We start from the raw sequence: 18,556 nt of genomic DNA, 5'->3' as shown, positions 1-18,556 counted from the left end.
AATGAAATCAATCAACCTAAGTCAACCTAAGGCCCCAAGGGGCCACGGACCCCTGGTTGACAACCATTGTGTTACACATACATAGTTTGTGTTTGCTGCTTAATAATCAATGAAAAAAAAAAAAAAAATATTGGCAGATCCAGTAATAATGATAGATTTATCTGGACATAACTTATATAATAGTTATGATCTAACACACAAACCAATCTATTTCTAAAAGAGTCTAGCATAATTCTAGTGCTGCATAATAGATACATTACTTGTGTAAACTCATTGATATCGGGGACAGCGAATAAAGCACTGACAACAATCACAATCACATATAATGCTGGAAAATGTACTTCACCATACATATGCATGTTTGACATTATATTTAGTTGTCAATAATAAAATAGCCTATATTAAAAACATTGCTGAAAGCAGCTGCTCAAACATTTGAAACACCAAATTATCATTGCTTTTATCAATTATGGAGCTTTGCTTTAATTATGAGGCTTTGTGATGGTTCTTGTTCACAGAGGCATAAAGCTGACTGCAGTTTTCCTGAGCTCCAGCTTCTGCTCCTCTGATGGAAGCGTAAGTCACTTTATCATCACAGCGAACCTGAATCAACATCACAGTTACTGTTTTGATGCACAAGTATTACAGCATGTAGTTTGAGCTCAATTCAATTTAGAGATGGACAACATTAGACACTGATAGAAGAACAAGAATTATTTACTCACCTTGTTCATTTTGGCTTGGTTTTTACTGTACGCAGTAACTTCTATATAAGTCGCATCATCTGTCGGCTTCTAAACCAATATAAACACAACAAACCAAACTATTAAAGGCCCATCCATCATTCCTGTTTGAATGAGACTTGTTATTTTACTCAGGAGCTCCACGCGTTGAAGAAACCTACACATTTAGTGAAAATCTTGGTGCAGGATGAACGGAAATGTTGACTGTGTAATTGGCTTTATTATATTTATTTCTATCTGAGCTTTAGAGCAGAAACAGTAAAACCACTGACTGAAATCCACTAACTTGTCCTGATCTGATGTGACTAATAAGCGTGTGATATTTCAGAGTTAGTGAAACTCATGAACAGTTCATGATCAACCTACAAAACTCACCACAGAGTCATCAGTCGCTCTTCTGACACCTGAAAAATAATATAATGAGAATAGTTATGATTTCTAAAAGAGTCTAGAAGAATTTTAGTGCTGCATAACAGACCTCAATGTATATGTAAAGTCTGTTACAGAATATAATAAACTCTAAAAACTCACCAGCTCTTTTTTTGCAAATCACCCAGAGAATCAGAGTAGGAAGCAGAACAGTGAATAAAGCAGCGACAACAATCACAATCACAACCACTGAGGGAGAGACAATGCAGAGGGACACATTCAGCATGACTGTATTACTGTTTTTACCTGTATGTATGTATATATATATATACACAATAAAGTTGAATCTAATCTAATCTAATATATATATATATATATATATATATATATATATATATATATATATATATATATATATATAAGAATGATGAAGAACCTTGTAAGAGTGATGATAATCCTGGTGCAAGATCTGCTGCTGTGGTTTGTCTTGATGTCGTCTCAGAGTTTGAGGTGCTCACTGGAATCTGTGTTGCTAAATTGACTGGAGCTGCAGAAGATGTTCAATTGTATCATCTGTATTAACTTTTTCTATAGATCGGTTAACTTACTCAAGGACCTATGAAAGGGTTAGAAGCCAAAAACTGCACTGTAAATTATTTCACAAATCAAAGTAGTCTATTTGATCCTTTCTAGACGTCAGATTGTTTCCTTATAAATCTGATTCATGCAATGGCTCTGTATGCCATATTCGATAAACATTGACAAGAGCAGCCTGGAAAAAGGAGTTCAGGTGGAAGAGAACTAAACTAGAGGTATTTCATATTGCATGGAGGGAAAGTACTACTACCTACAGAAAGCTATAATAACTGCTAGATCTGCTTACATTTGGTCTCTTTTGCAAAAAAACACATCCCCTGGTATTTATTCAATACAGTGGATAAATTAATGAAAACAATAAAGCATCAGCAGGCACATGCGGTAATGACTTTATGAACTTATCTGCATCTGTCAGCTACAGTATTGCGCCATATAGTGCACTATAGATCCCCTGAGCAACAACTCCACTTATATTTTCTGCTATAGTAAAGGGAGAATTGTAAATTATCTAAACCAACAAGATTGGTAAGTATCCTTAAACCATGATTTGAACTTGGGACGTCCATAGCGCTTATAGAGCTTATAGAGAAATTGCATCTGTGAGGATTTCCAGTCAGGATTTAGACCATATCATGGTACTGAGACTGCTCTCATCTGATTGTGGTTGTATCTCTCTATTAGTGCTACTGGATCTGAGCTTTGCGTTCTTCGAAATAAACTTGCATAAAAAAAGCTAAAAAAGTGCATTGGCGTGGTTCAAATCGTACTTATCTGACCGCCATCAGTTCTGTAAGAATCTACATTCTGCCTCGACTCCTTTGAACCCAAGGTACTACATGTACTTTGTCACTGCTACGCTGCAATAAACATCTTCATCAAGATCTTCAACGTCCTCATCACTTTTTATACAGTTCTTAGCAGTGAATGACGAGGATGTTTTTTATTTTTTTTTTTACCTGAACTCTTGACAGTATATGTGGCTGAGGTCTTGACTTGATTTGTCTGAATAAGTTCACATCTCCACTCTCTGTTGTCATCTTCATTCAGGAGTGTTGTATTCAGAGTGCTGATACAGTGTCCTGGAGCTGATATCGTCAGATTAACACCAGCCTGATTCACCCAGAACAGCTGAACCCCCTTAGAACGGATCCAATCATCACAAGAGACTCCAGGATATGAATATGAATACAACTGACAGGAGAGAGAGACAGAGCTGCCTGGACTGATCTCAGTCTGTGAGGATGACAGAAAGACTGAAACAAAATAAGACACACTTTTTAACCATCATGAGAGTTTAAATTAAAAAATTGCCCTTTTTACATTGACCAGATATTCGTAAAATTACCATGAAGAACATGTAGATAAACACGTGTATCAGGTCCTTGGTGTTGTCCATTCACATATTGTCGACAGCTGTATAATCCAGAATCTTCTTTTGTGATGTTCTTGATGTTCAGAGAGCAGTCAGACCCCAGACTCAGTCTCTTATGACTCTCTGTGTCTTTCTTCTTTATCCCTGAATTAATCAGTTCAACTGCTGATAAATGTCTGATATACATCCATGTAGTTGATTTGCAGTCATGAAGAGCATTATTACAGGGCAGATGGACATTTTCACCAGAACTGATGAACACATGAGCATCATCCACTCCACTGCTACCTGAAACACAAGAACATTTGAGTGATCATCATGTTATATATTAATACACAACAAAAAAGCATGCCAGCATAAATAGCAGAAGATTCAAAGCATAAAGAAAATAGAGTTCTCTTTACCTGTGAGAAGTGAAGAGAGAAAGATCAGTCCCAGCAGACACAGATGACACTTATCAGCCATTTTCTCTTTCTGTCAGTCTTCCTCTTCATTATATGCTCACAACTCTGTCTTTAAATACTAGCAGCTCTTCCTGTGTTTAACTTCCTCTGATCTGACTGGCTGAGTGTTTATTTCTGACACGAGCTGCATTTGACTGACACTATATCACTGCATGATGGACAAGTGTTGAATCTTCCCACTGTTACCAGTTATATTTGCTTTGAATCTCACCTGAACCATGAGAGACATAATTGCTTTTTTCAGAGACGCACAGACACAAACATCTATAAAGCAACTGCACAAATAAAAGAAATGTCTTGCTCAAATGATTAAAATAATCCTATAATCTATTTCAATTACTTTATTAAAGAAATACAACTGATTAAAATTGATTACTTTTCTAAATGTCTAACAAATGTTTTCAACTGTTACTCATTTAGAATAATTTAAAGCAGGCAGAGTTAACCTTACAGTGGCACTCAACACTCATTATTGTCAGACTTTCAAAATCCTTCATCACTTGACTTCATATTATAATAATTAAATTTAAAGCACAGCCACCAGAAATTAAATACATAATAAAAAATCATAACATAAAATAGTTTATTAGGTGTGGTACTGATACTGTTTAATAAAAAAAGAGGAATATACAGAAACCAAAACAGGAAATAAAACAGTTATCAAATAAACACATGGCCTATTCTGTGAACCAAACTCCTGAAACATTGGTGTCTCATATTTTAGAGCAGTCAATGCAGTTTGGGAAAGAGATCCGTGTATATATATATATATATATATAAAAAAAAAGTATCCCCCTTTGCAATCATGAAATAGTTAACTGTAATTTAATTACACATTTTTAACTTTGCTATGAGCCTAAATGGCTTAAAGATGATCTCACTGTTGAGATTTGGAAACATATTACTCAGAACTCAATTCCCTTAAAGTTTTACCGCAGTAGAGCAGAGGTCATCTTTGACCCAATTTAGACTGATGATGCAGTGGATTCCCACACATCCAGATGACAGTTCCTCTTTTTTTCAACAGTGATCCCCTAACTGTATGAGCTTAACATTGTAAAATACGAACATGCGTCAGTTACTAATATTGCTACACACAGCGCTGATATTAGTCAAATTGAGATTTCTATTCTAGTCATAATTAAAACTGTATTGAGCTTTCCAGCTGTGTTTGCTAAGTGACTTCTCTGAATACATATTACATAATATCTGAGTTTGACTAAGAAGTGGGTACAGTAATTCACTTTAGATACAGAGTTACATATAGATATTTGTTCTTTAAGGCAGACCTTGGTATTAACTTTCAGTGTCAGATGGCTTATTGAACTGGTGTATAAAATAAATAAATATCACATGTCACTGGTTAGAAAACTACTGTATTTAGTGTCGGGAAGGTTACTTTGAAAATACATTTTACTACAGAGAACAAAATACTGCATTAAAAAGTAAATTGTTCGGTTACGCAAATTTTGTTACTTGGTTAATTTACTTCAGCAAACCTTGTGATACTAGAAAGGTATGTATACAAAATGCAAACAATCTTCAAATAATAAGAATACGAATGAAATTAAATGAAATGAGTAAAAATGTATTTTTCTGAAGATCAGCAGGCAGTTGAATTGCTCAGGACAAACAAGGGAGTCACAAACTTCTATCACAAAACATGAAAACAGTCGTGGATCATCCTGATAGCATTGGACAGTTGTTAGAGTATGTATATCTCTGAACTGAGCAATTCAGTCTTTTTGTCTCGTGGGGTGTATGCAAACATCTGTGATGTGCTTAGCTTTTCAGCTTCTCAGGATAGTACTAAATAAAAACAACATGCAATTTTATTTAATTTTATCCTCTTATTTTGTTAAAATGATTACACTTTTAATAATGTTCATTCATCGTATCCATCACTATTTCCTCTAGATGCTGCGAGTCCTTCCTCCCTGCAAAATAATTCAACACAAACGCATTTACTGAGCTCTCATGAGTGCAGATTGTCACAGATCAATGTGAATCATCTCAAAAACTCACCAGCTCTTCTTGCACAGATGATCTGAAGAAGAATCACAGTAGGAGCAGCAAACACTGCAAACTCAACAATAATCACAATCACTGCAGGAAAGATGATGGACAGATGAGAGACACAATGAGGAGAAAAAAAGAGACTCAATCTGTGAAACTGTGAATGAAATCAAATGTATTAAACAATGAACAATGCAAAGACGTGTCGTACCTCTCAATAATGATCCAGCAGTCCTACTGACTTCAGTTTCTGTTGGATCTGTGATCATGCCTGTTCAAACATAATGAACGTATTAATTAAACATCAATTTTAACATCACACATTGTGACACCATGTATACAGAGTTGAGAAATAAGTGTTTTTTTGTCCACTATGATGCATTGACACACACACACACACACACACACACTACAAAAAGCATACAATAATTGTGAGAATATAAGGGAATTTGCTTGTTGCATTTCTGCAAATTATTATTTATTCCAGAGTGAAGATGCTAAGGCTTTCCTCTAACACTGAGATGGCTGAAAGCCATTATACACTTTCACAAATAAAATAGTGTATTAATTATAGCATTTGTAGTGTTTCACAGCTGTGATGTCACACCTCTGTCGAGGTTTGAAAATGTGGCAATTGTTTAACCGCAGTAGAGCAGTGGTCATCTCTGAACCCAGATTAGACTGATGATGTAAAAGGATACTTCCTCTTTCTTCTTTAAGTGCGCTGCTAACAAAAGCATATGTTCTGTTTATTAAACTGAATTCAAACACAGTTATTATTAAACGAACCAACATTTTACAGTTTATAACCTTCATCTGAATTCACTTTGATTCGAATTTCTATGAATTAAGTAAATATACAGCATGCGAAGGAGAATGGAGCACAACCTAATGCAGAGCTAGTTGCAACACACATGGTTTAAAAGTTTCCACACAGGCTAGCATGACGAAACTTAGGGCCAGATTTCTTAACAGTTTGCATCAGCGCAAACCCTATTTTGGCATAAAAAAAAAAAAAAAAACAGCTGTCAGGATTTACTGAACACATGGGAGGAAAGTATTTAAATTTATGATACTAAGTGTAACGGAGGCCAGCGAGTAGATGCTGTGCAGGTAAACCTCACTCTGTTCTCAAGAGTTGCATTAGCGACGGATGCTAATGGCTGCAGTCTTTACCCTCCTTGTTAGTGCGCCTGCCTCCCAGACCCACGTTTACTGATATTTGCACCATTATTTATCACCCCCCCAAAAAAACATGTCTTAACCTATTTAGCACCTGTGTTAACCCTGTTGAGTAAATATGGCCGTTAAGGTATGTTTACACGACAACAATATGCTAAAAGTGTAAAAGCTCTTTCTTTTGTGTTTTTCACATAGGGCGGATAACATTGTCAAAATAATCCTTGTTTACACAAATCTGTACATTACAGAACATTCTGAATAAAAAAAATAAAAAGTCTTTAGTATGTTTTAGCCATTTGGTTGACAAGAAATGAGGATGTGTAAACCTTATATACCATGTTTCTGTTGCAGGCCTACAACCTATCCGGTGATTTAGAAAGTTAACAGTCAATTTCTTCATAAAAATTGCGTGATTTCTTTTTTTATAAATATGACAACAGATTTTATGATTTGAAAACTAAAATAAAGTATTATGATGGAGTTACATGGGCTAAATACTTTGTATATACTATGCTATATGTCCATTTGATAGTAAGTTTATAGCAGTAAGTCAGTAAGTCACAACCTGGTTTCAGTAGTCAAGTCAAGATTATTTATACAGTGCTTTTTACAATACAAGTTGTGTCAAAGCAACCTTACATTATTAAAATAAGAAAATAAAGTGTCCATAATAATGCAAGAGTTCCACATTGCATCAAAGTCAAATTGGAGAGGACTCATCTGGTTCCCGTGGCCTTGTGCCAGTGGCCGTTTAAGGTAGGAGTTCTTAGTAAGTACGCACATTGAAGAAGCCACATTCCTTGTGGAATGAGCTTGAACTCCAAATGGTCAGGTCTCATGCTTAGAAGCATGTGCCACAACTGTTTCCACAATCCGGTGGGACAGCCGCTGTTTCAAAACTGGCAGCTCTTTATTGTAGCCTCTAAAACAGACACAGTCTAAAGCAGGGGTGCCCAAACTCGGTCCTTGAGGCCCAGTGTCCTGCAGAGTTTAGCTCCAACCCCAATTAGATGAACCAGCTAATCAAGCTCTTACTAGGCATACTAGAACCTTCTTGGCAGGTGTGTTGAGGCAAGTTGAATCTAAACTCTGCAGGACACCTTCCCTCCAGGAACCCCTAGTCTAAAGTGACTAGACCTGTCCAGAAATTGGACAGTGCAGATTGAGCATTGGGGATGCAGTCCTGAATCATTTCTGTCTGGGTTCTTTGCCACTGTTGCCTCTTGGCTTGCTTAGTTGCGAGATGGATTTAGCCACTAACTCTGGAAACCATGGCCCGTTGGGTCAATTTGGCGAAACCAAAAGCGCAGTCTCCCGCTCCTCTCTGATCTTGTGCCACACTAGCAGCATTACCTTGACTGGGGGAAAATAATATTTTTATTTTTGCTGGGTGAGCAACTCAAAAGCGTATCCACATCCAGGGAAACATTCATCAGCAAGAAGCTAGCCCATAGCTATCTTTAGATAGCCATGTTCTTAGGAAAGGGAAACCAACTGTAATTTGCCAAGACAGTGGGCTGTCTGCTTAAAAAACCCTAACAGGAGAGACAGCATAGGCAAGGGGCCCAAGAAGACCACTACTTAAATACTCTGAAAATAGCTGTCCTCAAATAGCTAGGTCCTAACTGAAGATTGCCAAGACCACCAAGAGTGGGCTATCTACTTAAAATCCAAACAGGGGACACATCACAGTCTAGGGCCAGGGATAGGCAATGTCCTGGAGTGCCGCTGTTCTGCAAAGTTTAGCTCCAGCCCTACTCAAACACACCTGAACAAAGTCTTCAGGATTACTGAGGTGAATTTTTTTTTTAGGGTTGGAGCTAGACTCTGCAGGACATTGGCACTCCAGGACCAACATTGCCCTGGTCTAGGCAAAGGGCTAACAAGGGGAGAAGTCGATTAACAGTTTCCTAGGTAAGGATTCAGCGCTTACTTGAGAGAGCTTGTGCCAAGAAAAACCCAACCTAGTCATAGAAGCCAGCCTAGAGCACAGCTGCCCTCATACCACTATATTTCAGAGAACAGTGAGTTTTAGCTGGAGCATAACTCTCCACAGACAGCTACACTCTGTTTCCTCTAAACAGTTTACTCAGTCCAAGCGTAATATGTGGGATTCAGAGAGACTACCCTCTTAAAAATACCCAGAGACCTAGTGTTAATTTATAGCTTGGCTGATGACTATGCTCCCAATTATTGTGCATTCCTCACAGGTGTGTTTGTCATGTGACAATACCATGTGCTCTCCTATTTAAGCTGCACTTGTACCAATAAACAATTGATTGAATGTTCTCACTGCATCCAGGCTCCAGTCATGATTGTTCTTTCCAGACACATGAAACATATGGCTGGTATCTATTTGAGCTCTGCTTAACACCTAGGAAGGCAACCAACTCTTAAACCTATCCGGCTTAACACAGCACTACGAACGTCACTTTGCACACCCCCCTCCCACAACTGTTGATGGACACTCTCGATTTAGCATAGACCCACCCTGAGTGAGCTGTAAACAGTCTGCCATTGTTTCGATGCCAGAGCAGGGGAAGACAAAAATGTCTCCTAAGACTGAGGTGATCTGTTGTTGGATGTAATGATGAACATGGCGGTTGTCATTTACTCCCGACCTCCGAGCAGATGAAGATGCACCACCCAAATCTGTCGAAATGTGTTTGTTATGTTATGTTATGCGTTTTGTAACCGATCGTCAGTACAAAGCAGATTTTGCTAAAAAGTTGTTCCTGAAGGATGGATCAGTACCAACTGTTTGTGATCCAGTTTCACCTCAAGAAGAAGTGATATAAGTTATTTATATATATATTATTATTTTTTATTTATTTCTTTTTTTTTTTTTGCAAATCACTTTTCCTAATAATGCACTAGTAAACAAGTTCCACAATGAATGCAGCTAAAGTTAACAGTCTCAGCCTCCTTCGGAAACGAGTGGCATGGTGCAACAAATTACATTATAACTCTTTGTAATCAGTGCTTTTGTCTAGTTCAAATAACACAAAGTTCAATTGATTTTCAAAGTTTATATGTTTTTGAGAAGTTATAACTGCATGCATATGAATGGTGAATTTACCGCAGGAATGGAATGGAGAGGAGTGAGCAGTAGCTCATCACTGGTCTCAAACTCAATTCCTGGAGGGCCACAGCTCTGCACAGTTTAGCTCCAACCCTAATCAGACACACCTGATCCAGCTAATCAAGGTCTTCAGGATTACTAGAAACTTTCAAGCAGGTGTGAGTTGGAGCTGGTTGGAGCTAAACTCTGCAGAGCTGCGGCCCTCCAGGAATTGAGTTTGAGACCTCTTATTTAAAGGGACATGCACCTTCGCTGTGAAGAGAGCTGTTTTTGACAATAATAATAATAATAATAATAATACTTTGTTACAGTTATATAGTGCTTTTCTAGAAATGCCAGAAAGCCCACCACACACCAGCTTACTGGTGGAGAGGAGACAGAGGGATGAAGCCAATCAGTAGATATAGGGATGATTAGGAGGCCATGATGGTCAGATACCATTGGGAAGCTGAGGACACACTGCCACTCTTTTCGAAAGACATCTTTGGATTTTTAATGACCACAGAGAGTCAGGACCTTGGTTTAACATCTCATCCGAAGGACGGTGCTTTTTGACAGTATAGTGTCCCCGTCACTATACTGGGGTGCTAGGCCCCACACACACCACAGGGTGAGCACCCTCACTAGCGCCTCTTCCAGCAGCAACCTAGTTTTCCCAAGAGGTATCCCATCCAGGTACTGTCCAGGCTCAAACCTGCTTAGCTTCAGTGGGTGACCAGTCTTGGACTATAGGGTGATGTGGCTGCTGACAAGGTAAAAGGGTGTTGTTTTATACTACCAAATTTTAACTAAAGTTAAAAGTTTACAGTTAAAGACTTTTCATGTAGACCCTAAAGAATCATACCAACATGGGAAATGGATATCCGATGTCCCCTTTAATACATGATTATCCATACCCTTTTTAAAGTAGTTAACATGCAAGATAACACTGGCATGATCTATATTTACATATCTAACAGAGACTCTTCCAAAACGTATAAATGAGCAGTCTTGGACAGTCTCTGAGAGCCACTGCAAAGAGTGATGATGTACTTTTAGTTTTGTTTGTAGTTAAGGGATCCTGAGAGTTTGTGATGTGGACTGGAATCACTGCTGTCGTTGTTGTACTTTGAGCTGTAAAGGACAAATGTTAATTAAGATCAGTCATACTGTAGAACACTGGTCTCAAACTCAATTCCTGAAAGGCCACAGCTCTGCACATTTTCGCTCTAACCCTAATCAAACACACCCGATCCAGCTAATCAAGGTCTTCAGGAATACTAGAAACGTCTCTAGGTTACGTATGTAACCATGGTTCCCTGAGAAGGGAACGAGACACCGCGTCCCCTAGGGGTCGCTTTTGGGGAACACCGCAGTGTGACTCGTGTCTGAAGAATGCATATAAAAAAAAACTACATGAAATGGCCGGCGACAGCGTATGACGTCACATGACGTATAAAGAGGCGCTGGTGTAAACACACATCCGCTTCAACGTCTGAAGCTTCTTGTCCGAAGCATGGCAAGAAGTGTAGGGGATGCGGTGTATTGTTCCCTTCTCAGGGAACCATGGTTACATACATAACCTGGAGATGTTCCCTTCCAAGGGAACCCTCACCGCGTCCCCTAGGGGTCGCTATTGGGGAACGGTATACCCACGCTTCCATGCTGAGGGGAGTGCATGCCTATAGCAGCGAGCACTAAGCATCAATTCTGAGAAGAATTGCCCCTATTGGACGTGGTGACACTGTAAGAACGTATCCTCCACGGCCAAAGGCCTGAACTGTTACCCACTTACCTGCATGGGTCAAAGGACCCAGGGCACAGCTCAGGCTTGGAAAAAAACGATTCCTTCGGAGGAAACGGCTAAGTTTTAGATACTTAGACTTATTTAGAACAGGAACTTCCACTACTACCGAGTCTAGTGCCTTTAGTGAACTGACTCACAGATAGAGACTAGCAGATCTGCCCAGGGCAGAAACCGTTCTAGGAGGGGTTACCGAAAGGTAATACGTTCTGGTTAACAGATGGACTCACTGGAGACTCACTGGAGCCGGGAGGTGATGATCGGACAGGTAGCGTTCATCAATGCGGCCCCGTGGGACCTCCCTTCTGGCACGCTTCCACAGCAAGTCAAGTCTTGCCGTGGCCCGATCCATAACCTCCAGCAGCTCCTCATACGCAGGGCAGGAAATTTGGGAAGACAGCCTCAGCTTCTTCGTCTTCAAATTATATTTCTTGCTCATCATGGGTGGAACCCAAAAGAACACAAGCTCCAGGATCCGATTACGTCAAAGAAACGGCGTCATCAAGATTCAAGAGCTCATCCTCATTTCTGACAGATGAGCGTGAAAAGGAAAGCACTTTTTGTAGCTCATCAGCCAGATCCAACTGAGATCCCCAAGAGCTCAGTTTCCTCCGTGCCTCAGCAGCGGCAGGACCCGAACCGCGGGGAACAGCTGGACGTTCATCCTTTTTTCGAAAGGAGAGACAGACGAGAACGGAGCTTTTTCATAGAAAAACGCTCTCAGTGAACACATGATGCCCCCTTGAGGATATCTCATGCATGCTCCTCACCCAAACAGAAGATTCAAAGATTGTGTGTGTCGTCTGGCGTCAATAAACGCGGACAGGGATCAGCACACTTCTTAAACATCTTGCTAGTTCTCGCCATAGTAAGGAAAGAAAATAGATCTTGCCGGTATGCACGCTCAGACAAGAAGAAGCTGGAGATGGGGAAGAGGATGTGTGTTTACACCGGTGCCTCTTTATACTGTGTTGCCCGGTAATGACGCACCAGCAGCATTGTTTGTGCCGCGGTGACGTCATATGCTGTCGCCGGCCATTTCATGTAGTTTTTTCATATGCATTCTTCAGACACGAGTCACGCTGCGGCGTTCCCCAACAGCGACCTCAGGGGACGCGGTGAGAGTTCCCTCGGAAGGGAACTCCAAACAGGTGTGAGCTGGAGCTTGTTGGAGCTAAACTCTGCAGAGCTGCCTCCAGGAATTGAGTTGGAGACCTCTGCTGTAGAATATGACAATCATATTTTAATTAGTTAGTACACAAGATAACTCATTAGCATTATCTAAAATAACATTAGTACATCTATCAGAGACTCTTCCTCGTCTACCTGATGAGGTTGTTTTCTCACCTGGTTTGTTGAAAGTATATGTAGCTGTGGTTTTTACTTGATTTCTCTGAGTAAGCTGACATCCCCACTCTCTGTTGTCATCTTCATTCAGGAGTGTTGTATTCAGAGTGCTGATACAGAGTCCTGGAGCTGATATCTGATATCTGGAGTCTGATATCATCAGTTTAACACCAGTTTGATTCACCCAGAACAGCTGAATTCCCTCAGAATTAATCAAATCATCACAAGAGACTTCATCAGATAAATACAACTGACAGGAGAGAGTCACAGAGCTGCCTGGACTGATCTCAGTCTGTGAGGATGAGGATACTGATGCTGATACTAATGGTGATGATAGAGAGATTAAAAGACAAAATAAGACACATCATGTCAATCTGACCACATATTTGTAATTTACGTGAATTAGCATATAGTACCATGAAGAACATGCAGATCAACACGTGCATCAGCTCCTTGTTGTTGACCGTTAACATATTGTTGGCAGCTGTAAGATCCATAATCTTCTTTTGAGACTTCCTTGATGTTCAGAGAGCAGTCAGACCCCAGACGTAGTCTCTCATGTCTCTTTATGTCTTTATTCTTCGTCCCTAAAATAATCAGTTCATCTGTCCCTGAATGTCTGGAACAGTCATAGATCCATGTAGTTGATTTGCAGTTAGCAAGAGCATTATTACAGGGCAGATGGACATTTTCACCAGAACTGATGAATACATGAGCATCATCCACTCCATTGGTACCTGAAACACAAGAACATTAACATATATATTATTGAATACAACTGTATTGTATGCCGATATAAACATAAACAGCAAGAACATGTAGAGATGTGTTTACCTGTGAGAAGTGAAGAGAGCATGATCAGTCCCAGCAGACACAAATGACACTTATCAGTCATATTTATCTTTCTGTCAGTCTTCCTCTTCATTGTATGCTCACAACTCTCTTTAAATACTATCAGCTCTTCTTGTGGTTGTTCACCTATTTTATTCTGGCCAATTAAGTGTGCCAGTGCATAATGGAGAAGTGTTGCTTTGTATCTTGTACATATCTACTCAAATTCAAGTGGTTCCCTTTATAGATTCACTTCTACACTACGTCAAAGCTATGGGAAACCCTGTGTGACAACTGGAGCCCTTGTGCAATCACACCAAGCCATTGGCTCCCAGCCATCATGTATGCCTCATAAGGGTGTGCTGGCAACACCCTACCTCAGAATTACTTTTCACATCTGCCTTGGTTACGTATGCAACCTTGGTTCCTTGAATAAGGAACAAGACATTGCATTGCTATGTTTTGGGAAATCTGAGATGAGATGGCACAAGCAATGGCTAATGAGGCATTCATGACATATTCTTTTTCCTGAGGCATGACTTATTCCTGTTCCCTATTCAGAGAACTGAGGCTACCTATGTAACCAAATGATTTCACAATATATTTTCATTGATGCTTAAATGCAATTTGCAATACACATATGTTATACAGCAAAATAGAGTTTTATATTTGTCTGCATATGGTATTCCTCAAAAAAAAAAAAAGCATTATGTAAGTGGAGAGGGTCACTGTATTTAATATTACATTCAAAGCATCCATTACAGTATATGGAGCAAATATCTTTGCGAGCTGCATGCAAATATTTATATCATTTATATGATGATAAATCTTGCTATAGTCTGGTCCTTTAATTAATGGAGAGTACATTATTCTAATATTGTATTCATATTTCTTCTCTGTGCTGTGAGTTCTTCCTCCCTGCAAAATAATTCAACACAAAATAATTTACTGTGAATTTACTGATTGCAGACTGTGAATTGTCAGATTGTGAGATGTTTAAAAACTCACCAGCTCTTCTTGCACAGATGATCTGAAGAAGAATCACAGTAGGAGCAGCAAACGCTGCAAACTCAATGATAATCACAATCACTCAAGGAAAGATGATGAACACAATCAAGAGAAAAAAAAACAGACTTCATCTGTGAAGCTGTGAATGAAATCAAAGGTATAAAACAACAAACAATGCAAAGACGTGTCGTACCTCTGAATAACCCTCCAGCAGTCCTGACTTCAGTTTCTCCCAGTTCTATGTTCATGTAGTTCCGTTCAAACATAATAAACAAATAAGCAAAATATCTTAATACTTCAGCTTCACATAAATGATAAATATGTATTGGACCTCTGTTAGTCAAAATAGACTTTTTGTAGTTGTTCTTACAATACTAATATGGTTGGTAGCTATTCTACACCTTCACAAGTAGAACAGTGATTTAATTACGAAAGGTATTTTAAGAGCTGTGATCTCACTGTTGCAGTTTGGAAACATATTACTCAGAACCCAGCAAGTTTTACCACAGTAGAGCAGAAATCATCTCTGAACCCAGTTCCTCCTTTTTTTCTGTTGCACGCTATTAAACTTTTCTCCAGTTAAGTTTATAAACAATCATGCTCAAACCAGTTCGAAGCAACCGTGCCCAGTGTGTACACCCTTAGACTGCTCTTCCTTTAAGACCAACTGCACAAATCCATTACACTGACACACACCCAATTGGTTACATTCATTTTAACAGGTAACTGACTGTGTTTACATGACTATTCCACACAAACACGGGCGTTTTGACATAATTGTGTGTGTATTTGGTCATTCAAGTGCCACGAAACATGAAGCAATCGCATGCTGTCTGAGAGAGGGGCTGAGCAGTAGGTTAAGGTCTTTTTCACTGCTTGTTGAGATTAACTTTATTAAACTGCATTTTTAAAAGCACTTCTGTGGACCTTTAAACAATAAAGCACACTAGTCACAGAATAAAACAGTGTTTGAAATCCACTGCAACACATTGATTACATGTGTGTTTGTAGTTGAGGGATCCTGAAAATTTGTGGTGATCAGAACTGATGAACACATGAGAATGGTACTTTATTGTATGCAGATATAAACTTGAACTCTTTCAAAGGAGTTTAAAGAGCATGTAGAATTAAGAAAATGAGAGAAAGATCAGTCCCAGCAGACACAGATGACACTAGTAGAGATAGGGGTATGCTTCTGTCATAATTTGATTGATGGCTTTGACCTTTTGACCTTTCCCCTCCCCCACGCCCCTCCCCCTCCCTTTCCCACGGTGCCCACCCACGTGTTTGACCCCTCGTTGACCTAGTGAACTTTACTGACCTTGTTTTGATGGATTGAGCAGGTGCGATGTCAACGGCTGACAGGTTTATGGTTTGCTGAGAGGATTAACGACAGGTTTTAACAGGTGTGGGATTAATTTATGACGGGTTTATGGTTGTTGCATCAAATTTACGATGTAGTTTAACAGTTGCGGGATTAACTTCTGACAGGTTAAGCAGTTGTTGCGACGATTTATGAGATTCATACCAGGTGCGGGATTAACTCGTGACGGGTTTATGGGTTTTTGCGTGACCATCCGGTGTTGGTTGTCATCCGGTTAGAGAATTATAGACTTTTTGCGTGACCATCCGGTGTTTGTCGTCATCATGATGGAGGAAATACAGCAGCTGTGCGTGACCGTCCGGTGTTTGTTGAGGAATGAATGTTTGCAGAATGTTTCGGCGATTTTACGGTCTAGCCCCACGTCCGTGTTGTAGGGCATGGGTATCAGATTGCGTTCAGCATAGATAAATAGGGCTTCCCCATCATATCTGCGGAGCATCAGAGCTGTGAAATACATAGACATGGATGCGGTACACTCGCCTAAAACTCCTGAGAGGGAATGGGATAAGATCTGATTAGGGCACAGAGAAAACCGTACAGCAACAGTTTTAAAATGAGAGAATTTATAAAAGGATAAATATATATATACTTTTAAATAATAAAATGATAATACTAATAATAATGCATTTTCTAACATTTGAATCATTAATTGCCTCACCTTTTTACAGTCTATGTGATAATATTAAAAAGAGTATCTTCTGTAGGCTCTCATTTTCTCTCTTGCTCTCCTTGCAGATCTCCCCGTGTGTGCTTCATGAGCTAACGTTACACAGTGTTATATGAACATCTCATGTAAAAGTGACCATACATGTAATGGTTGTATATAAAATACTTGTTCAACAATATATTAGTTGCTATAAAAAATAATAGGAGACAAATAGACACAGCAGTTATGAGTACGTCTTAGTTTGAGAGGACTTGATACCATTTTTGCAGAGGATCCAAATTATTTCACCCAGTAGCTACATCTGTTTTTAAAAAAATCTAGATTGGCATACTACGTGATCATTGGCGTTTTCCCAGTGAATTGATCGGTGATTCATCAAGAACATGATTCCGTCACTAATCCTCTGTCACCCTATGGCTACCGTTCTCATGACCTCTTCAAACATGTGCGAGTACACATGTTCAGAAGCCGGAAAAAAACACATTCTTTATTCAGATGTTTATCTTTTCCATGAATGTTAGTTGTTGTTGTTGCAAGGATTGAAAAATAAAAATAAATAAAACTATAAAAACGTTTAATAATGTTTCAGTCCCTATCACACTGTATGAAAAAGTGACCATACATGTGATGGGTGTATATAAAATACTTGTTCAACAATATATATTAGTTGCTATAAAAAATATTTATTATTGAAAAGTCTCTATTATCACAACAGTTACGAGTCCATAACCGCACGATGAAATATATTAACAAAGTCTTTAATGTTTTAAAAACATAAATGATAACACTCGGGCTCAACAGTGTAGCTTATTTATGTACACATTCAGTCCTTCAAGTCTTATTCTCTTCTTTAAAAAGAAATGAATATATACGATGTGATCACACATGATATTAAATCAAAGAATAACATTTACACTAGTTTTTAGGTAGTAGTAAATATTGTAATGGGGAGCCAACAACGTAAAGGGAAAAATGTATTTTAACAGACAAAAACATATGGATTATGCCTGGACATGTCAATTCGAAACCGCATCAACCCCTTAACCTACCCAATCACAGTAAACTTTCTCTATTTCTATATTTTTTTTATTTATTTTTTCATAAACATTATTTACTATATTTTTATAAAGCTTTTGTACTCTACAAAGTGAACACCTACCAGTCACACAAAAAGTTCAACACACTTCCATTTGTAATAAAATATTGAAAGTCATTTAAATTATTATAGTAGGACTCAAGACATTTCATCATAAATCACATTTCGTTGTTATATCAATGTAATATTCAAATGTTTATACAAATTTGTGATCTGATAAGTCCTATAAATATTTCAACCTAAAAAGTGACTCAAACACAAAACACAATCATGCAGACTAATACACAAACATAAGCAAAATAAAACAAAAAAAGCAAACACATGATGCAAACTCAAACACAAAACATAAGCAAAAGACAAAGACAAATTAAAAACATGTAAAACAATATTGTCACTAAAATTTTAAACAAGTATTTTTGTTTTCTCAAAACACAAACATATACGATCACAACACAAACATGTACGATAACGCTGCTCACGTATTATTGTAGCCCAGTTTGTGCTGAATACATTATAATCATAACCATAAATATGTTTTAAGGTACTGGAAACACACAAATGTCAGGGTAGGACAAAACATCAGCAGCGGCTGCAAACCCCCTCAGACACCATGAG

At 38.6% G+C, this 18,556-nt stretch overlaps 2 protein-coding genes across 2 annotated transcripts; both read right to left on the bottom strand.

Annotated features, from left to right (window-relative positions):
* Window positions 1-486: 486 nt before the first annotated feature.
* LOC141338034 (uncharacterized) lies at window positions 487-3,546 on the bottom strand. The gene is made up of 7 exons (XM_073843637.1): window positions 3,486-3,546; window positions 3,055-3,369; window positions 2,666-2,962; window positions 1,275-1,361; window positions 1,119-1,147; window positions 726-794; window positions 487-603 (listed from the first exon to the last, which is right to left on the bottom strand). Exons 1-7 carry the CDS (start codon window positions 3,544-3,546, stop codon window positions 487-489), a joined length of 975 nt encoding a protein of 324 aa, XP_073699738.1.
* A 1,874-nt stretch (window positions 3,547-5,420) lies between these two features.
* Window positions 5,421-13,850, bottom strand: LOC141337931 (uncharacterized). Its single transcript, XM_073843538.1, has 7 exons — window positions 13,790-13,850; window positions 13,372-13,692; window positions 12,956-13,270; window positions 10,858-10,938; window positions 5,773-5,832; window positions 5,571-5,651; window positions 5,421-5,482 (listed from the first exon to the last, which is right to left on the bottom strand). Exons 1-7 carry the CDS (start codon window positions 13,848-13,850, stop codon window positions 5,421-5,423), a joined length of 981 nt encoding a protein of 326 aa, XP_073699639.1.
* Window positions 13,851-18,556: the final 4,706 nt, after the last annotated feature.

The sequence above is a fragment of the Garra rufa genome, chromosome 1 (assembly GCF_049309525.1).
Source record: "Garra rufa chromosome 1, GarRuf1.0, whole genome shotgun sequence".
Classification (NCBI taxonomy): Eukaryota; Metazoa; Chordata; class Actinopteri; order Cypriniformes; family Cyprinidae; genus Garra; species Garra rufa.
The sequence above is the reverse complement of the archived record's forward strand: the minus strand, read 5'-3'. Positions and strand labels throughout refer to the sequence as shown.